The following is a 20,462-nucleotide window of genomic DNA, read 5'->3' on the forward strand; positions in this document are numbered from 1 at the left end:
GCAGGGGGTGATTTTTGGGGTCACCTCCACCCAAACCCTTCCGGATTCCCTGCGGAACGCGCGGGGCGAGCGCGTACGCCGAGTGCGTATGCCGAGCGCGTACGCCGGGTGCGTACGCTGAGTGCGTACGCCGGGTGCGTACGCCGAGCGCGCAGCGCAGGAGCGCAGCGCCCCGCCCCCGGCCCGCCCGGATGACGGTGCGGGTTCTGCCGGAGCCATGAGCTACGACCGCGCCATCACCGTCTTCTCGCCGGACGGGCACCTCTTCCAGGTGGAGTACGCGCAGGAGGCGGTCAAGAAGGGCTCCACGGCGGTGAGTGGCTGGCCGCGGCGCTGGCGGCGCGGCGGCGGACGGGACCCGCGGCCGGGCCTGCGCCGCGCTGCGCGCCCGGCCCGGCGGGCCCGGGAGGCCGCGGGGTGCGCGGGGACCATCCGCGGGGACCATCCGCGGGGTGCGCGGGGACCATCCGCGGGGAGCATCCGCGGGGACCATCCGCGGGGAGCATCCGCGGGGAGCATCCGCGGGGACCATCCGCGGGGACCATCCGCGGGGAGCATCCGTGGGGAACATCCGCGGGGACCATCCGCGGGGAGCATCCGCGGGGACCATCCGCGGGGAGCATCCGCGGGGAGCATCCGCGGGGAGCATCCGCGGGGTGCGCGGGGAGCATCCGCGGGGAGCGTCCGCCGGCCCCGGGGCTGCCCCGGCGCATCCCTCCCGCGGGTATCCGCTCCTCCCTGCGGACTGTGGGGTTTGTGTTTGTGCACCAGGCAGAGCCCCAGCGCCTTGGGAAACACCAAGCCCTTAGAAGCACATCGATGGCTCCCACCTTCTAGTTATCCCAAGCTTTTCCTCAATCAGAGTTTTGTTTCATTTAGGGGAGGAGAAAAAAGGTGTTAATTTGCAAATACCGTTGTATTAGTGATTGTAATAAGTTCTAGTAATAGTAAGTTTTAATTCTAAAAAGTCATGGCTATATTAATAGTTGTAGTATGTTTTAGTTGCCATTACCAGAAAGAGAATGTGCCATCATTGGGATTGGAATGACTGTAACAAAATCTAGTGCCAAATAGATTCTTCGGTTTTCTCAGACATTAAAAATACTGTGAAAGTGGAGACAGCATACAATGTAACCACCCCTCTTGTCTCTTGTTGAGTTTCATGTTTCTAGAAACATTTGGAACATGCTCATGTGGCTGCCCCACAATAAAAAATTATTGCCATCCCCCTGTGACAAACAGTGAGGATGAAGGGGAAGGGTCAAGGGTTGTTTTTTCCTCTGTGATGTTGGAACAGGTATATTCAAGGTATGGATTAGGACTTTAAGGCAGCTACAGGCAGAACATTTTGGCAGTTGTAGGGTTACTTGGTAAGGTGTTACCTGATCTTCAGCGCCTTGGGCTCCTGAGTTGAGCAGTGCCACTGGACTAGCCGGGTTTTCATGGCTGTGGAAACACTGATGGTGCTGTTGGAGAAAAGAGTTTGTAAGAGGAGCTGGAATCTGTCTCTTGGGAGCCACAGGGATTTAGGTTGTTATAAACTGATGATGAAACTGCACCCTGAAATTCATTGCAATTTTTGTTACATCAGTGCTGCCTCCGGGTTGTGGGAAATAAAATCCTGACTTCAAGCTGAGGTGGTGGTTACAGTGTGGGGGTTTGTGCTTGGTTACTGCTCATTTGAGTAAAGTCTGCAGCTGTGAGGATTTTTGGACCTGGGTTAACTTTTTTACTTCTTCTTTTCATGCACGGAAGGTTGGAGTAAGAGGGAAGGATATTGTTGTCCTTGGTGTGGAGAAGAAGTCTGTGGCAAAGCTGCAGGATGAGAGAACTGTCAGGAAGATCTGTGCTCTGGATGACAATGTCTGCATGGCTTTTGCAGGTACATGGTGCCTTCAGGGCTTTGGCAGTTACTGGGGCACCTTTGGGCATGTTTATGGAATCTGAGAACCCAAAATACAGGGTGTAACTGGCCGAGAGCTGTGGGAAGCACAATATTTCCACAGTAGCTTATTCTTTTTTTTTTTTTTTTTTTTTTTTTTTTTTTTTAATAGGGAAAAAGAGAGTGTCAGTATCAATAATATTTTTAAAGGGAGACCTGATTTAACTGACTAAAACAACAGGTTTAGGTTCAGTGTGCAGGAATGAGAGGCTCAGTTCTTTCTCCTGCCTTGCTCCTTTAGCCAGGGTCTGGGATATGTGCAGGGGTGTTCACAAACTTGAGGAAAAATTCTCTAATAAACACAAGGCTGTAAGTGAAAAATGGCAGCATTAGCTAAAAAGTAAATAATAATAAGAATTAAATAAGAATTAAATTTCTTTAAAATATTTTTTTTAAATGGTCACACTTTTGTCAGCTAACATCATGCTGCTGTAGCCCCATTAACTAGATGAAGTTTGCTGGGCAGATGAAACTGCACTGCATGAGGAATAATGTGTGTGGGAATGAGCATTGCAAATCACCTGGGACATTGAATGCTGTCAGTAATACTCCCATTACCTGGTTCAGAATTATGTGTCACCTAAGTCACGAACATGGAAGCTGTAAACTAAATCCTTTAGTCATTTTTGTGCATTAACCACTTTCTGCTGCCTTACAAATACTCTTGCTCAGCAAACCTGAGAGTTTGACCTCTGCCTTTATTTTCCCTTGTTTTTGACACTGGCCCCATGGGCCTTTTAGGGCCAGATTGGTGTTCTGAGGTTTTTTCATGACTCTGAGGCCCCTCTGTCATTTCAGGGCTGACAGCTGATGCCAGGATAGTCATAAACAGAGCTCGGGTGGAGTGTCAGAGCCACAGGCTCACTGTGGAGGATCCTGTCACCGTGGAGTACATCACACGCTACATTGCCAGCCTGAAACAGGTACTTGGGGCTGCACAGAGCTGCTGAGGATGTGTCCTGACCTGACAGAGATGTTTTATCTGCTGTTGTGCTATGCATAATGTACAGTTAGGTGTGGAACAGGTGTGTACCACGTGGGACTAGAGTGTCACACGTGTAGCACGAGCCACACCTTGTGTAGCATGGAATATCTGACACTTCTTTGAGCTGTGTAAATGTCTGTGCTCTGGCCTCACTCCACTTACTTGGTAAAAATCACATTTATTGGGAATGGGGATGTAGCAATGGAAAAGAACAGTTGAGTGAGTGCTGTTTGATCTGAGTTTTTTCCCCTAGATAAAGCAACTAGTTCTTGTAAGGACTGCACAGTTCCATGTGTTAATGTCATCAGAACACCCTGCTCATCTCACTTCCAGATAGCCTGGGTTACTGTCTTTGCTTCATGCTCCTGGTGGTTTTTCCTCTTGCAAAGCCATTGCAGAGATGGGTAAGAGGGGAGCAAATTGGTGCAGTATTTAATATGTTTTGTAGTTTAGAATGAATTGCAGCATCAAAATATGCCCAGCTGCATTCTGTGAGAAAATTACTCCTTTGCCAGTGTATTAAACTGATTTTCAGCCACTAGCGAGAATTAGAGAAAATTTAATTTACTTATGCACAGATGTGTTAGAGCAGTGGTGATGGTAATAATATGATTCTTTAGTGGTAATAGTAATAATCTCTGCAGTATAATCTCTCTTGCTCTGTAGTCTGTCAGAGCAAGGCACCACTACCCGAGTTTCACTTTGTTCCTTTATCCAGTCTCACGTTTGTGTCTGTTTTTCTGGCACACCATTTCTCTCACGCTGTTGCAAACACACCTGGCCCAGCTCCTGCTGCTGTGGTGCTGTGGGTGTCAGCCCTCCTGCCCCTGGGAGTGACACTGCAGTGGCTTTGCTAGGAGTGTCCCAGGAGGGCTGTGACACAGCTCCAGTGTAACCTGTGTACAGCCACGGAGCTGCCATGATTTCATGTGCAGTCAGTGCAAATCATTGGTGAAAACTGTGTTCAGGTGTCCTCGTGGTATTTTTTGGCACACTGGGGCTTGCAGACCTGGCTCTGGCTGCCTCAGCACCACTCAGCAGGTGGAGAGGTGATTCTGGAAGCTGTAACCAGGTGTAGGAACAGGGGTTGGACAGGAATCACTTCTCGCTTGCCTGCCTTGGGGACTCCATGAAATACAGAGTCCTGACTAATGGAGAGAGCAAATGAACAGCATTTCTGGTAGCTCTGCTGGTTGTAACTGCTCCAGAGTGTGCTGTGCAGCCTAGGAATGTGTTCAGAAGTGCCTGAGAGTGTGTCCTTTGTGCTCAGAGGTACACGCAGAGCAACGGCCGCCGGCCCTTTGGGATCTCCGCCCTCATCGTGGGCTTCGACTTCGATGGGACCCCACGGCTGTACCAGACTGACCCCTCTGGCACCTACCATGCTTGGAAGGTGAGTGGGTTCAGTCCCTGCTGGAAATGGAATATTTGTGAGTTAATGTCTCCTTTAATGTGGGATTGGGGTAGAGGAGATGTCGCTGGCCAGATGGTGGTGTCTCACAGCTGCAAAAATCCTTAATGATCAAGTGTACTGAGAGTGGCCATCTGCAGTTCAGCTTTCCTTGGGAACTCTGGTCCTGCTTTCAAAAAAAAAACCCAAAACCAACCCACCTGTGCCAGATAACTGTCTTTGTGTGTGACAGATTATGCAATTGTACACCTTTGTGTTTCTTTCTTACTCTGCAAATGAAATCTTCTCTAAACTCCCATTTATTTTCTTTTTCCCCTTAATGTTTCCAGGCTAATGCCATTGGCAGAGGAGCCAAATCTGTGCGTGAGTTCCTGGAGAAAAACTACACTGATGAGGCCATTGAAACGGATGATTTGACTATTAAACTTGTCATCAAGGCTCTTCTCGAGGTCAGGCTGTTTCACATCTCTTCTGTGGCTTTTCACTGTCCAGATTAATTTCTTAGCTGTGAATATGGGAAAATATTTGTGGATGTCCCAAGGGAGTACTGCAGAGGATCTGTGAGAGCTGCTTACTGTAGGCTGTGGGTGGTGGATTGAATTCAAGGTCCAGAATATTTGGGTAACAATTTCCATAGTTTACACAGAACTTACCAGCAGCTCTGGCGAGGAAAACAGACTTCTCTTTTGGGTGTTAACACTAATGCACCAGAGATGTGCTAAAGCAATTGGTGAATATTTTATTTTTCAATAGAAAAAAAAAAATAGCACAGGTCAGGTGGTGGGGCTGAGGTGTTCTCCAACTGCCCAGGGCACTGGCACCACTGTGAAGACCCTTTTGAGAGGTAGTGGTGCTGGTGTTGAGATTTTAAGAGCTAAGGAGTGAAATAGCCCCCATGTGCATCTATTCTCCTTCTAAGGAGAGACCTGAGAGGGGTTTGGAGTGAATTCCTGGCCAGGCTCCTAAAGCTTCCGTCTGCCCCACACAGGTGGTGCAGTCTGGTGGGAAGAACATCGAGCTGGCAGTCATGAGACGGGAGCAGCCACTGAAGGTGAGGCTGTTGTTTGCTTCTCTCCCCTTGAGCCCATCTCTGATACTGCCCTTGTTGATCTGCCTGAACTTAATCTCAGATTTTGCACTGCCAAATACTTCAGTTTATTCTTAGTGGCCAAGGAATGTTGTTGTGTCTGCAGCAGGTACCTGCTTCCAGATAAACAGCAGTTAATGCTCTTCCCATGACAGAACTAGAATCACTTCCATGAACGTCTCAAGTTTATTGGTATTCTGAGGGTCACCCATGTTTCTGTTTTAGATCCTAAACCCTGAAGAAATTGAGAAGTATGTGGCTGAAATTGAAAAGGAAAAAGAAGAAAATGAAAAGAAAAAACAGAAGAAAACATCATGATGAATGAAATGCACCTGCTTAGCTGCTTTTTAATTCAAGTGATGGGTTATTCTGTATAGATATGTAGGCATTCCAGTTACTCATACTGTGCTCTCTTGAGATCTACAATAAACCTACTGATTTTTTTTTAAAGCTGTTATTTAAAAACCCCTGTCTGATCCTTAGATTTTAATTACCCAGGATGATCTGGTTGGCTACAGAACAGCAGCAGTGACCCATTAAAGGACAGATACTTTGCCTGCATTTTTTCCCTGGACACTTCACTTTGTTTAATGGTTCTTTTCTGCACTGTCTCAGCTCTCAGCATGTCTTTTTTTACCTTAAGCAGCTGTTTTGGGGGTTGTGTTATGGTTTCAAAATAACTAATATGGAGTTGGGGTATTTAGTCCCTAATGGGCATCTTTCAAAGTGGAATGGCTGGGTCTGCCTTACAGCAGCCTGTGACAGCAGGTGTGTGTTTTACTGCTAATTTTTGGGGGTCAGCATGACACTGAGCTGCTGCAGGCACATGCTTTGGGCAGAGGTACATGACCTGGTGCTTCCAAAGTCTGGTTCAGACAAGAGCATTGTTGGTGTGGTTCCCGAGGGAGATTTATGCACCAGGAACTAAACAACTATAGCAAGTGTTACATGCAACAGAGTTCTAGCTCCTCCACCTTCTCCTCTGATGTTTGCCCTCACATGCTTCTCTGCCTCTTACCCCAGGAGTTGGTTTGAGCTGTTTCCTCATTTAGAAGAACCTCAGGCCTCTCCCCACCTAAGCTCATACTCTCAAGTCTCAGTACTTGAAGCAGTAAAAACAGGTGCTTCTTTATTGTAAAAGTTTCCCCATTTGTATCCACCAAGTGGGTAGAATCAAACTGCCCTTGGAAGCAGCTCTTCAGTCTGCTCTTGCACACCGAGAGAGGGTGACAGGGCCAGAGCAGGACTGGGGTGACAGCAGGCACAGCAAGGATTGAATGCGGCCCAGAAGCCTGCAAGAGGCAGCTCTGGTACTCCAGCCCCTGTCCAGGACACTGAGGGGCTCCAGGGCAGGGATGCTCCAGGCAGCAGAGCTCAGTGCTGGGCTCTCACACAGCCCAGAGCTGTTTACAGGGAAATGCTGCCCAGCAAAGTGTGGGCAGAGGAGCCCACAGGAGTCAAGGACAGGGAAGCAGCAGTGCTGCTGCTGCTCAGGGACACATCAGACCACATGAGCCAGAGGAAGCATGGTCCTGGAATACCAGGTTCATTTATCAGCCCTTGGGCTGGAACACTGAAGTCAAAAAAGCTGCACTTGCTTCTCTGCTCAAGTCACTCCAGTTGTTCCCACACACTGGACTTTTCCATGGGGAAGCTGACAGGGCTGCAGCTGAGCCTGCAGGGCTCCTGGGGAAGAAGGGCTGACAGGGAACAAGCCCTCAGGTTTGGCACAGCCACCAGGCCCCTCTGCTCCTGGACAGCAGGAGCCAGGCCCACCCTTGGCTCAGAGGCTGGGACACAAACTTCAGCAGTGCCAATGATGTGCTTATGCCTGGGAGCTGCTGTACTGTGGAAACAAGGGAACTGATCCCACTCAACTGAAAAAGCACAGCTACATGTGAACAATGGTGGACAGTGAGGATTTCTCCTCCATCTTCCATCTCCACACTTAGAGCCACAGTGGCTGCTTTGCCAGCAGCAAAACTGGAGGCAGAGCAGCTCTTTGAGTGAGCAGTTGCAGCACACCCCAGCTCAGAGGTGGCTCCTGGGGAACCCCACCAGCCCAGGGCTTCCCTTTGCGAGGCTGGAGTAACACAACCCTCCTTAGGCTGAGGCCCAGCATGAGAACCAGGGCAACAGTACAATGTGCAGTGCCTGGATTTGGGTGTTTCAGCCTTTTCCCAATACTGGGTAACACTTCCAGGTTTGCCAGAGCTCTGCAGCCAGGTTTTCTCCAGCTTGGATGGGAGCCCTGCAAGGACAGGTGCCAGAGGAGGTGTAGGGAGTGATGTTATGGAGCTATGTACAGAACAGAGGAGGAGAGAAACATTAAACATTTACATGTTTATTATAATTACAATTTACATTACTCCAAAGAGCAGCCCCACTGCTATGTTCTAATTCTCAGCAATAAAGTCCTACAAAAATAAATCCAAGCTTTTACAGTAACCTAGGTCAATGCATAACTAAAAAAACTTGAGCTATGTAAGGGGTTCAGTCATCAAGGTGCTTTTTCAACAAAATTCCCTACCAACCAAAAACGGGACACATGCCTATAGCAATTTAACCCACTTATTTCATGCAAACAAAGGTAACCCCTCCCTCCCAGCCCTCTCCCCACATACAGATTTTTAAAAACAAAAGAAAAACAACTAAACTATTTACAGTATGGGGGTATAGAGGAAAGAAATTAAACATGCCCATCTGTTAAGCTTCATTATATGGTCTCCCATCCCTAGTTGAATGAAAACATTCCAAAGAGTTCCACCACAGTCTACAGAGTACAGAGAACTGTTTGCATTTGGTGCTGCCTCCAGCGAGGTACAAACCGAGGCAAACAAGTCAGAGCCTCAGGTCTCCTTCCCAGACAGTCACTACTGCCAAAAATTCTGCACATGAGTGGGGACAGTCACTGCTCCCATCCCACGTGGTGTCCCCACACTCCAGCCAGGAGCTCCAAGCCCCAGGCACTCCCAGCACCCTTCAGCTCAAGGCAGAGCCACGGTCCTGTGGTACCTCCAGCCCAGCAGCCCACAAACAGCTGTACAGTCAAAAGACTACTACATGATCAACACTCCAGTATTCCCAAGTGACAATATACACAACTCCTCAGCACCAGGAATCCATTTCTCCAGATACCAAGTGCTACTTCACACCTGCTGCCAAGATCCGTGAGACCAGCAGCACCAAAGAATCCATTTGGTTACTCAGAACAAACAAATTATAGCTGGTTTATTTCAAGTGAGCTTTGGTTCCATGTTAAAACAGCATGATATCTCTTCTCCAGGGTTCAGAAAAGGAGTCTGACTTTGAGCTTAGACTATAGCAGCCTTGAGAGACCCAGAAAGAAGAACCGTGTAAGTTAGTCTGCACTTGAAAAACACAAACAAAAAGAAAAGACACCCTGAAGAAGGTACCCCTGAACACATTCCCTCTTCCAAAAAATTCCAGCGGACAGTGGCTGGTCCAAAGTAAGTCCAAAATATAAGCAGTAGTACATGAAATTCTGTCACTTGAGCTGAGACAGTAAACAATATGAACCATTTTCCCACGTTAGTGCAGCAGTTGGTTGTTTTCTTTCTATATACAGTTTCATCGTCTCAGGAGAGATGTTTGAACCTATTCAGAAAAAAGGTAGAATTAGATTTGGTATTATGGGGTTCTTCTCCCAAGAAGAAAAATAGCAAAGCTCACACCCCTGTATCAGCTGAAGTGCTCAGTTAGAAACCAAAAGCAGCTTGCTTGAGCTGAGCCTTTTCTCAGACAGAGTGAGACCAAGAAATCAACATGTTAAACCACTCTTATATCCTTCTACCCTTTAGAAATATCAATCAGATCCAATAAGGAACAATTCTTTATATATCCATGAGACTGGAGGGCAAAACAGGTTGCACAGACAGTTCAGGCAAACAGTAAGGGACAAACCTGGCTCAGAGAGAGTATTTACTCTTGCTAGAGCACTTGCCTCTGAAGTTACACTCTGCCAGTACCAGCTCTGTGAGTGGTTTGGTTTCTCCTTGCTGCTCCACTCCCCCTTCCACCTCGAAATCCACCTCGAAAGCTGCGGCCACGAAGGAACCGTCCAGACACTCCGAACGTCTCTGTATTGAGCTTCCTTTCCTCAGCCCACGTGGTGCGCCTGGAACTGAACAAGGCCGAGTTCAGCTTGAACACAAGCATTAAAGAACCACCAGAGGAAGCCTCTAACCCCTGATTTTGTTGAGCTGCACTGCAACAAGCAGCACCTGCAGTGTACCTGCTCTAACCCAACCCCTCTGCAGTCACACCACAGAGCATGTCCCTCATGCTGACACTAAAGGGATCTCTCACTTCTCCAGGCACTTGATAACATCACTGGTGGCAGTGAAAGCTAAAACTTCCCCTTCCTATTCCCAACATTTAACCTAATGCATTTCCACAGCCAGAGCTGACCTCTCTGCCCCACCTCCAGGCTTAGCTCACTCCTGTCTGCCAGCTGCACCTTCAGTACTGCATGACCCTGATGCCTCCTCTCCCACAAGCCAGATAAGGAATTTGTTTAAAATCAATGGATTCAAAGTCAGTACTCGGGAACAGACATGGAAACTCCTCTATCATAGTTTAGGCAAGGGTATCATATCAGCTGAAATGCTTTTTGTTTGATCCCACTGCATAAAGCTTGGTTCACTTCACTTGTGAGCCACCAAATATGTGGCAATATTCCCTGTTTAAAGTCTATTCTAAAATTTTTAAATAATTAAACCATGTCACATAGATTATGTCTGAAATTTTATGACTAGAATTCCACTTAAAAACCCAGCTTTTAAAAAACACTCACCTAGATTTCAGTTCTGAAGAAATGTTGTCAAAGAAAGACTTGGATTTATCATAATAGCAGTTGGGCCCCAGCAGGTCCTCCTCTGTGTTACCATCATTGTTTTGGGTTGCCACTCCAGGGTCCCCTTTCTCTTCCCCCGTCTCTGCTTTGTCATCTGAAGATAATGAAATGTATTACACTTCCTTGAGGCACACACTGCAGAGCCATCTGTTCTCTTGCTCCCTCAAACAACATTTGAGAGGTAGTCATGCAGTTTCTCATAACCAGTTTGTCTATGCAGTATTTACTACTAGCCCAGCATTTCATATTTAATGAAGACACAAACCTTTAAAGTTTAGTTTCTTCTTGAATTCTTTATCAAGCTCCTCTCTGTTGAATTGTGCATTTGCACTTTCAAAGTCAAAGTCACCTTCAAACTTTATTGTATTTTCCTTCACAGTAGTTGGTCTGTTTTGTCCTCTAGAACGGTTTCTGGTTCTCCTGTTTCCTGAAAGCAGGAGAGTTTAAACACTTGGTAACGCACAGGGAGGTTACATGACTTGCTCAAGATCAGAGGAAACCAGGGATAGAACTCAGGAGTTTCTGGCTTCCAGTCCTGTGGTTAGGCCACACCTCTTTGAAAGCAACTTCTGATTTTGGCTGTAGAAGACACATTACAGCAACACTTTAACTTTCTGAGCAGCATTCCTGGATGTCAGTCTTACCACTAAGACAGTGCACCCAACTCCCTTCCAGTGTGCAGAGAGAAGTCAGAACAAGCACTGCAGCAAGAAAAGCTGAGGGAGGTGGGGAAAATTATCTGTCTGCTCTTCACCTGCAAACACAGCACTGTAATTAGCCTAAAACCCACTGTGACAGCAAAGAGAAGGTGTAAGAAAATCCAGAAAGACTCATCTACCCACCAAAGGAGCTTGTACTCTATCTAGTTTCTGGTTTCTGACGGAGATGCTATCCACTCCTCCTTGGAAGAGCAATAACCCATTCTACACACTAATCAATTTGAAGACCTGAGAGTCTGAAGTGTTGTTTCCTGTCCTATCTCATTTTACTTGGGCAGAAACCTCTTCAAATTTTACTTTCTTGTGGCCCATGCTTGTACTGCGACTTTGAAATAAGAATTCTACTCTATGGAATAGAGTGTTCTATGGAAGTGAGTGTTCCATAGCTCCTCTCTTGTTATAAAAGCTCTGGAAAGTCTCAAACAGGCTGCCTCCCCCAGTAAATATACTTGAGGTTTCAGAGAAATCCAGCTGCTGCTGCCAAGTCAGAGCATTGATTTTTATGACATACCTTCAACTTTCTAGAAAAGGGAATGTTCTGAACTTCTGCGACTCCAGAAGCTGTTTTGTTAAGGAAACATCTCTGGATGCCCAAAGCTTTCTCCCAGTCTTCTGTCAGTTAATCCTTCACTGAAGTTAAGACCACTTGCCTTCACAGGCTGTTGAGACTGTTTAGCATCAGCTTAACCTACCCGATCTTCTCCTTTGAGGTCTTCTGTTTTCATCATTCACCTGTCCTTGGGTTTGCACAGGTGCTGCCTGAACTGTATCTACTGAACAAGAAGGACAAACTTTAAAGGAGCACAAGAACAATCCCCAGGGAGCTCAGTGCTGCAGTGCACCTGGCAGGCTGCTCCAGCCCAGCACTCAGGGCTGAAGGGGCATGTACGTACCGCTCGCTTTGCTGTTGGCCTGCGGGACCTGCCGGGCGCCGCGCGGAATCCCCGGAGTCACCTTCACTGGGGGCAGCTTTTGGGAATTCATGCTGTCAACTGGGCCAGTCTGGACAGCCTGCTCTACCATGGGGCTTTTGCGGACTGGGTGAACAGAAGGAAAGCCAGCACCTGGAAAAAATCCCAATGACTTAAGTGCCTCTCAGAAAATGTGCCAACATCATTCAAACCCTGCCCACTTCTAGGGAGAAACCGTTTGGACAAGAATGATTCAAAGCCTTCAGTGTGCATCTTTACAGGCTAAGTTTAAGTGGCACCAAGTAAGGCACCATTGCCATACAAGTCATGGCTCTCACATCCAGAGCCTCAGTTTCAGGAAATATACCCACAGATTTCTTAAATCAAGTCACATAAACACTAAACAACCAAGCCAAGTCAGTCGCTCATACAGTTTATACCAAAATCTAATTTCTACGTTATACAGGATTTTACTTTACATGATAACTTAAAATCTGAAACAAAAATTCATCGTTTTGAAACCATTCAAGTTACCCCACTTTGCCAGAAAGGTTTTGCAGCAAAAGCTTAAGCACCTCAGCTATATCCCCTTTTGTAAGTCACTTTTAGAAGTCCTTCAACTTCATTGCTTATTGTTAGAGCTTTCAGACAAAGAAAACCTGAAACCAGACCAGGATCTCAAAGTTACCCTTTTAAATTCCTTCTTGGTCAAGGCCAAAGTGTTACCAAGACTTCTGTTGCTCTTCCATCCAGGCTTATTTATTCACACTACAAAACATGTAAATACTTTTCATGGTTTGGTATACCTTACACCAATTATATTATAAAGTGACAGTCTTCAGTACTCAGAAGAAACACTGCATTCTAGGTTTAATTAGAAGGTTTGGAGTACTACACGTTCATGTAGTTATGCGTAAGAACTGCTTGGAAGCAAACTTTTAATGAATATATTAAAAGAGCAAGAAAAGTGAAAAGCTGAAGAGTTCACACAAACCAAGCCACTGACACTTCTGGGTCACCCAAGTCCAACATGAGATATACCCAGTAGGTTACATCATGCAGGTTCCCAGTTAATGTACACCTGGAAAACTTGCAAGGAAGACAGAAATATCCTAAGGATTATTGAGTAGGACAAAGCTGATGTGCAAGTTTAACATGAGAAAGTTTCAAAGTTTAGCCAGAGTATTGAGAAACTATGTAAAGATAGATGGCCAAAAGCAGAGAGCAAGTAAAAAGCTTCATGCCAACACAAGCATACATGCTTAAGCTAAAACCAGATGAAACTATCATGTTTAAATGCAGGCTGCACCTGGTCACCCTGGTATCTCAACTCAACCTTCTCTGATGGTTTTACACATAGAAGCAAGCACCCAGAACCGTGTTATCTCTGCTACTCAGGACTCAGGAATTGTTTACTGTTAGTCATGCTTTACTAACTGGGAGCCTGGACAAGGTACAATGCCCCATCATGCATGAAATCTACCCTAATGTTTCCTCGATTACAGAAAATACAACCAAATTTTTGATCAGCCCAAGTCTCCAACCACAAGGCCACCCACAATTTAAGCAGTGTGTTTCTTTTTCCAAGAAGGGCTGACCAATTCCTCACCCAAACCTTATGGTAACACATGTTCCTGGACAGGATGCAGCACATTAGCATCTCTAAATTTCATCCTTTCCTGATACTTACACAAGAGGATCCACTGTCCTGGACTTTTCCTTTCTCCTGTCTCTCTAATTGATACTTCTAGGACAGGAAGAATCATACTTCACGTAATGAAAGGCAAAAAAAAACTGAGAACAAACTAGTTCTACTGGCATTACCCATATAAGCACTATCATTCTAGGAGGGGTTAACAAGAACAGAGTATTTGCAAGTGCCATGCAGTTCTTCCAAATATTTGGAGTCCTCAAACTGCTGTTACCCTTGGAAGAGAGCTGATGGGGCTCTGAAGACATGTCAGGCTCTGAAACAGGTTGTGGAGACGGAGAAGAACTAGGGCTGGAAGCAGCTGCTGATGCTGGAGGGCTTACCAATTTCTCTAAAGAGATAGAGGGAAGAAGAGAGAGCAGAGATACACAGATAAGATACAAGGTAGTGAAACATCTGAAGGACTTGGAAAGAGATACAAGATTCTCTAGAACAGCATTAGAGCAGCTTATTTACAGTCCTCTCTGGAAATACAAATTCTTTTTACATGTGATGTGAAGTGTGTTAAGTTAGAAATGAACTGGCCTCAACTGTCAGGTATTTCCATTGATTTCAGAAAGAAACTTCAGCTATTTAGTTTGTTTCTTTCGTGTGCGGGTGTGCACGTGCAAGTGAAACATAGACCTCCTTGCAGTAAAACCATTGCACAAAGTTGTGAGCTGCTTATTCACTGTTCCTTGCAGCCTGACACTCAGCAAGGAATTTGGTGTTAGTTACTGTTATTTGCTTTCACAGCAGCTGCATACAAGGCCATCCCTTTATTCTAGCAAGTAAAGTTTGTACTTACCTAAACCTAAGGAAGCTGCATACTGCTGGCTAAGCAAAGAGCTGGCAGCAAGCTGGCTGTAAGGTGGCATACCTCTAAATGGGCTGTAAGGCACATGTGGCTGAAAGGACGATGTAGAGGCAGAGCCCAGTGAAGACTGTAACAAGACAAAGTATATTTCCATTTACAGTGTCCAATAGTCAACCTGCTTTGGCAGTGATTCTTCATGTACAGCATTACTAAAGCTTAAGTAAATTCTGAGAAGAGTTAATTTACCTCTTTATGATTTTCCTGCATTCTCAGCTAGCTCTGGCTTTTGTTGACTGAAGTCTTAATACTGCTGCTACTTTAAACATTACAACAAAATTCAGGATGCTTTAAATAATCTGAAGATTCCCGGAGACACTGACTTGCCTTCATTTCTATAAGTTTTTACCAAAATGTAGTCCTTCAACACCAATGTTTTATCTCAGCTTTTTACCAACACTTTAGGCTAACTTACTTGGACAATGGCAGGATCTTGTGGCAGAGTATGCTGAGCTTTTGGAGGTTCACAGACAGTGATGTCTTTGATGTCACTTCCTCGAAAAATAATGTACTCATAGATTTCTTCTCTGGGAGGAGCCGGTCTGTCTGTGGGTCGGTCCTCGGTCCCGAAGGATCGCACTGGAGCATGGGAACGGTGACATTTTTTTAGTGCAGTACTGCCACTGCAGCGTTGTGCAAGCTCAGATTCATGCAATTAAAAAGTACTCCTTCAACACTTGCCATTTGTAACAACAACAGCTACTTGCAGAACTCTAAATCTCCTTCTCACACATCTGCTCCCTCAAATGCCAACTTTTTCAGCAGCCTGCGTAAACAGTTTTGTTTACATCAAGCTGTGAAGGTAAAGACCATAGACCAGCTGGAGTGAAGAATCCTACTCCAAACCTAAGGAGTTCCCCACAGTGCTGTACTTCTCCTTCCCTCCCCAGCAGCTGTCCCATGCAGGCATTCAGCTCCAGACAACTGCACCAGACCACAGGGGAGGCCCCCTGAAGCAGCAAGGGGAAATCTTAGAAGGTTTTAGAGCTCAAATCTGTACTTTTGGTTACATACATTTATTATGCAGATAGAGGCAGTTTTATCAATGATAAAAACTTTCTATTAAAATTCCCTCTCTATTCCAGTGTTACTATTTCTGTGATTAATGTGACTACAAAGCAAGCCATCAGTGATAAATCTAAGATCTCAGTGCTTAGGGAGGCTTTACTGGGTGCCAGCTACCAGAATACTTGAACAGACACTAACCAGCAATGTCAGAGTAGGAAAAGAAAGACTTCAGCCGACTGTGGCAACTACTAGATATAAGAATAAATTAATTTGAGCCATTAAGGAAGAAGAGGTCAGGCTGGATTATTGGCTCAGGAAAACAGATAGCACAGTTACATCAGGGACTGACAGGTAAAAGCTTGAAATTTCAGCCACAAGTTACAGAAACTCCCAAGTTCACTAGTGTGGCTGCTTTCTGTCTTTGAGAGGCACTCCCAGTTCAGATGAGTACCAGCACATATGGGCTTGATGCACATTTTCTGCCAATGGAAGAACTCTGTACTGGAGTTCCCTCAGTTGCTTCTATCAGGTTATCATGGAAGCACTGAAACACCTCCACCAGGACAAGCTACTCTTCCTGTCACACAGATGGGGGCACCACATCCTCCCAGGAAAAAGAGCAACAAAAGTGGCACCGAGCATCCCAGGCACAGCATGCTGCTTCTAACTTATGAGCAGTGCTGGCAGTTGTAGCCAGGGATACTCAAGAGTCCTGTTCCAGGGTGTATGCAGTGGCTCACCTCACACCAGGCAGCACTTAGTGCCACAAATGGTTTTCACCCCTGTTAACGCAGGTGAGCTCCCAAGGAGCAGGTGAATGCCAGAATTTCCATATCACAGTGCTCAGCACCTCAGTTTGCACCCAACAGGAAGGGGTGCTGGTATGGTACAAGGACAAGCTGTCAGTCACTTCCTTTCAATGACCATCTTCCATGACTTCCTAGGGTAAATAGCCTCTCCAAGTTATTTTAGCTCTCCAGCTGCTGTTTGATCATATTACAGCTGTAACCCAGTCAACCAGAAGCAGATTATAAACTGAAAGCAATGCTTGTAGCCTTTTGGACATGAACTGTACCACTGAGCCCTCTGTTCAAAATTAGATTATTACAGCTCATGGCAAGATATACTAAAGGTATCCAGGGCTCCTGCAGGATTGCACAACTAACTTGGAAACCACCATGACCAGACCATCAACTTCCACATGGACAAACACATGACCTGCAAAGCCCAAAGCTGCCCAGGCAGCCTCTCAGTTGGCTGGTGCCAAAGTTTCTAACAAAAAAGCTGGAAAGCCAAGTCCTTGTGGTAGACAAAACATGGCTGTAGGAGTTGAGCTTGTCTGTCCCTGCACCTGAGGTGTTTAACTGTTTCTGGCACAGCATAAAGTTCCTGTGGAGGTGGGAAGGGTTATCTCCCATGAAGCTACTGACTATTGCTTACAGATGAACAGGGAAATCAATCCCACAACACTACAACTCCTGGTTTACAACACAGATCCTACTTGTGTAGGGCTGTTGAGCTTAAGCTCTGAAGGGGCAGGAAGCACACCAAGACTGGCTAGAAAACGGAGCTTATATGGATATTTTTTTGTTCAAAAACTCCAATTTCTTCAGACTTCTACTTAAAGGAGAGTAAGTTCCGACAGGACAGCAGTGGGCTTAAACTTCTTTTGTTTGCAATTTAAGTCAAGCCTCTAACAAAACAGACAACTTTCTTATAGTGATTAATTAAGTCCATGGAATCTCCAGCATTTAAGATTCTGTGCACGTATTGAGGTTTAACAAATATAAATCAATTGAAGTCAGCCTGGCTTCAAGTGAGAGGCTGAACCAGATTTCTTCCTGAAGTCTCTTTCAACTTAGATTTTTCTTTATGAATGACAGAACTAAAGAGAATAGCACTTCAATTGCACATGGAAGTGTTTAAACAGTGGCATCCAGGGTTTAACAACAATTTACCTGCAGTCTGGACAACTTCAACAGCATGTCAGTAATTCATGGGCCTTCTAATGCCTCATGTGCTTTAAACCACTGACACCACACACGGGGTTGATACTGCCCAGCTTCAACCTTGTTGCTACATTTGTAATTCTGACACTAATTTTGCTTTGCTAGGAAGTCTCTAAATTTGAAAAACCCCTCTTGAGCTACAATGAAAAGCAGGGTTTGTGATGCAAAGTTTACAGAACAGCTCTCTAGGTGGGGAAAAATGTATTCCCCACCTACTGCAACAACCACTTCTTAGGCATTCCAGTTCATCAAAACTGAACACTGAGAGACCAATAAATACAAGAATTGCCAGAAATCTTATCCAAAACATACACTTACTCACACATGCCTTTGAAACACACCAGCTCTGAAGAACCAAGTGCTATGTGTAAAGCAGGAGTACTTAAGGAACCATTTCTACTTGCTGCTGGGTTCAAGGTGAGGATATTCCTACACCTACAGGAAAGGAACTGCACCCTTCCAGCAACGTCTCGAGTACTTTGAGAAACGCACTAACACAAACAGCTCCATTTGTGCATTTTAAATAAACAACTACATTCCTAGAGAAAAAGGGAATTTGAGAAAACTTGCATTTTTAACTTCAGAAAACACTCTAATGGATGCCAAATAATGCCCAGCATCATATAAACATCATTATGCTAGGTAAACACTGGGGCACAGGCTGCCTTGCAGGTAGTTGTGAATCTGGCAAGTCAGTGCCTCTTGCCAGCAAACAGCCCTTCAAAACAAAAGGTGTTTGTTTTGTGGACAGCCCCGATGGCTGGCTGCAGGCAATGAAGAACGTGTGAACTTCCCAAAACAAGGAAGGACAAAACTCAGGAAAAGAAAACACCGATGCACATTAGCTAAAGTAGCCAAGCTGGACTTGAAAAGCAGTACAGGAGTAAGTTCACGTTTGAAAGACTAAACAAGACAGGACAGGTTTCAGTGAGATGAAATACAGGAGTTCCCAGCACAGGTGACAACTGAACCCAAATGACACTGTTTGAAAGATAACGACCGATATTTCAACAGGGAAACAAAATGTAAAGCCTCGCTGAGGAGCCAGCAAGGTCGGCGAGCCAGACCCACGTGCAGGCGGCCCACGGCGCTCTGTGCAGCAGCTCCCACCCTCCTCACCTGAGCAGAGCCCAGTTATCGACCACGGAAGGAACAAAGACACAACAACAGAACTGTTTTCCTCAGCGCCGGCCTGGGGCCCTCCTCGAGCCGAACACCGACACACAGCCGGGCACAGCCCAGCGAGGGGCACCGAGCCCCCACAGCGCTGCCGAGCGTCTCCTCCCCGCTCCTGACAATGGCACGGGGAGCCAGCGCTGCCGGCGGCGCGTCTCCCCGGGAACTCCCGCGGAGAGCCGAGGGCTGCTCAGCATCCCGGGCCCTGCCCGCCCCTCCGGCGCGGCCGCTGTCAGTGCTGACTCACGGGGAGCAGCACTGCTCCGGCCCCGGGGCTCCGGCCCCGCCGCAGCCCCGCGGGGCGGGCGGGCCCCGGGCGCGCTCATTGTTCGCGGCACGGCGCCCCCGCCGCGTCCCCTCAGCCAGCGCCGGCCTAGGCCCGCCCGCGCCCCCCACAGGGCCCCGCCTCACCCTTGGCCAGCGCCACGGTGGAGTTCTCGGTGTCGATGGTGTAGAGGATGCCCTCATAGCGGATCTGCGCCTTGGAGATCAGGCTGATCTTGCTGCCGATGTAGGGGGTCCCCGAGCTCATGGCGGCGGCGGAGCCGGGCCGGGGCCGGGGCGGGCAGGGGGGTCCCGGAGGCGCGCGGAGCCGCCGCGCCGCCCACGCGCACTGCGGAGCCGGGACCCCGCCGCGCGCGCCTTATATAGGGCGGAGGGAGCCGGGCCGGGGGGAGGCAGAGGGGGGCGTGCTGCGCTGCTGCGCATGCGCCGCGCGCTATTGACCAGACGGGAGAGACGGGGTCAGACGGGGAGGGGCGGAGTGGGGGGAACACCCGGGGCCCGCGTCACGTGACCAGCGCGGGCGAGGGTGCCACGTGCGCCGCGGGCGCGGGGCGGGGCCGGGCCGGGCGGGGCGGGAGCGCGCGCGCTTCGCTTCCCGCGCTGCCGCGGCTGAGGGGAGCGCGCGGGCGGGCGGGGAGGGTCGGGGCTGAGGGCGGTTCTGTGGCACCGAGCCTGTGCCGCTGCCCCTTGTGTGGCGCTGCCCCTTGTGTGGCGCTGCCCCTTGTGTGGCGCTGCCCCTTGTGTGGCGCTGCCCCTTGTGTGGCGCTGCCCCTTGTGTGGCACCGCTCCTCGCCCGGTGGCAGCGCCCGTGTGGCGCTGCCCCTCACGTGGGTGTCATTGCTGATGCGGTGGAGCCGCTGTCAGGCAGCGCGGGGAGAAGGAGACCATCATCGCCTTCCCGTCACGGAACAGCCATGGCTGCTTGCCCAAGCCCCTCGTCCCTCCGGTGCTCCAGAGCCGCGGGTGCCCGGCGGGCCGTGCCTTTGTTGTGCTGGCCCGGCTCGGGTCGCCCCGGCGCGGTCACCCCGTGCCAGGCTGCAGCTGGAGGATGGGGCCGCTCCGTGCGGCGTCTCCCGGGAGCTCCCCGGCCACCTGCGGGTCAGGGGGAGACAAGCGGCGGCATCTGGCAGACATGGCCACGGAGGTGAAATCGCTCACCAGCCACAGGGTGGGATGGGGATCGGGCAGGGCAGTTGCATTTCGGGCAGCGGGTCAGAGTGCACGGATCTCACTAATTTGTGTGACTCCAATGAATACCATTCACACCCAGCAGCCGGGGACAATGCAGCGGGAGCCATTGTCTGAGTGCGGGGAGGTTCTCTGGAGCTGCAGGCGCCCATGCCTTGGTTACACGTCTTCCCTCCATCAGCGACAGAACAGCGACACGCGAGAACGCAGCCCACAGGTTTATCCCCGCGTCCTTGCACACCATGGCTCGGAGAGCTGTTCTCCCAGCGCCCCGAGCTGCCTGCCCTGTGACCTTATGTGT

The 20,462-nt window shown here is 48.1% G+C and overlaps 2 protein-coding genes across 5 annotated transcripts; one reads left to right on the top strand and one right to left on the bottom strand.

Moving 5' to 3' along the window:
- The first annotated feature begins 189 nt into the window (after positions 1 to 189).
- On the top strand, positions 190 to 5,986 carry PSMA7 (proteasome 20S subunit alpha 7). Its single transcript, XM_021553533.4, has 7 exons — positions 190 to 313; positions 1,756 to 1,882; positions 2,741 to 2,865; positions 4,198 to 4,320; positions 4,668 to 4,787; positions 5,327 to 5,389; positions 5,651 to 5,986. Exons 1-7 carry the CDS (start codon positions 218 to 220, stop codon positions 5,741 to 5,743), a joined length of 747 nt encoding a protein of 248 aa, XP_021409208.1. The 5' UTR covers positions 190 to 217; the 3' UTR covers positions 5,744 to 5,986.
- A 1,767-nt stretch (positions 5,987 to 7,753) lies between these two features.
- Positions 7,754 to 19,308, bottom strand: LSM14B (LSM family member 14B). Of its 4 annotated transcripts, none has more exons than XM_021553556.3 (10): positions 19,100 to 19,308; positions 14,911 to 15,074; positions 14,430 to 14,565; positions 13,857 to 13,973; positions 11,914 to 12,084; positions 11,713 to 11,790; positions 10,567 to 10,728; positions 10,242 to 10,395; positions 9,390 to 9,569; positions 7,754 to 9,043 (listed from the first exon to the last, which is right to left on the bottom strand). In XM_021553556.3, the coding sequence occupies exons 1-9, from the start codon at positions 19,218 to 19,220 to the stop codon at positions 9,398 to 9,400; spliced, it is 1,275 nt and encodes a 424-aa protein (XP_021409231.1). In that variant the 5' UTR covers positions 19,221 to 19,308; the 3' UTR covers positions 7,754 to 9,043; positions 9,390 to 9,397. The 4 variants fall into 4 exon arrangements, with proteins under 4 accessions (XP_021409231.1, XP_021409230.1, XP_085414390.1 ...); XM_021553555.3 differs by having other exon boundaries at positions 11,713 to 11,793; XM_085558264.1 differs by lacking the exon at positions 13,857 to 13,973.
- Between the last annotated feature and the right edge of the window lie 1,154 nt (positions 19,309 to 20,462).

This window comes from Lonchura striata, chromosome 20 (assembly GCF_050655825.1).
Source record: "Lonchura striata isolate lonStrDom1 chromosome 20, ASM5065582v1, whole genome shotgun sequence".
In the NCBI taxonomy this organism is placed as follows: Eukaryota; Metazoa; Chordata; class Aves; order Passeriformes; family Estrildidae; genus Lonchura; species Lonchura striata.

Bases quoted from the DNA above. Each gene is read 5' to 3' on its own strand.
- PSMA7 (XM_021553533.4), top strand. From the start codon at position 218: ATGAGCTACGACCGCGCCATCACCGTCTTCTCGCCGGACGGGCACCTC. The intron at 1,883-2,740 runs GTACATGGTGCC...CTGTCATTTCAG, and splicing joins TGTCTGCATGGCTTTTGCAG to GGCTGACAGCTGATGCCAGG. The intron at 5,390-5,650 runs GTGAGGCTGTTG...TTTCTGTTTTAG, and splicing joins GACGGGAGCAGCCACTGAAG to ATCCTAAACCCTGAAGAAAT.
- LSM14B (XM_021553555.3), bottom strand. From the start codon at position 19,220: ATGAGCTCGGGGACCCCCTACATCGGCAGCAAGATCAGCCTGATCTCC. The intron at 13,974-14,429 runs GTAAGTACAAAC...CTATCTCTTTAG, and splicing joins TGCAGCTTCCTTAGGTTTAG to AGAAATTGGTAAGCCCTCCA. The intron at 10,729-11,712 runs GTAGGTTAAGCT...TCCTGCTTTCAG, and splicing joins ACCTCAAAGGAGAAGATCGG to GAAACAGGAGAACCAGAAAC.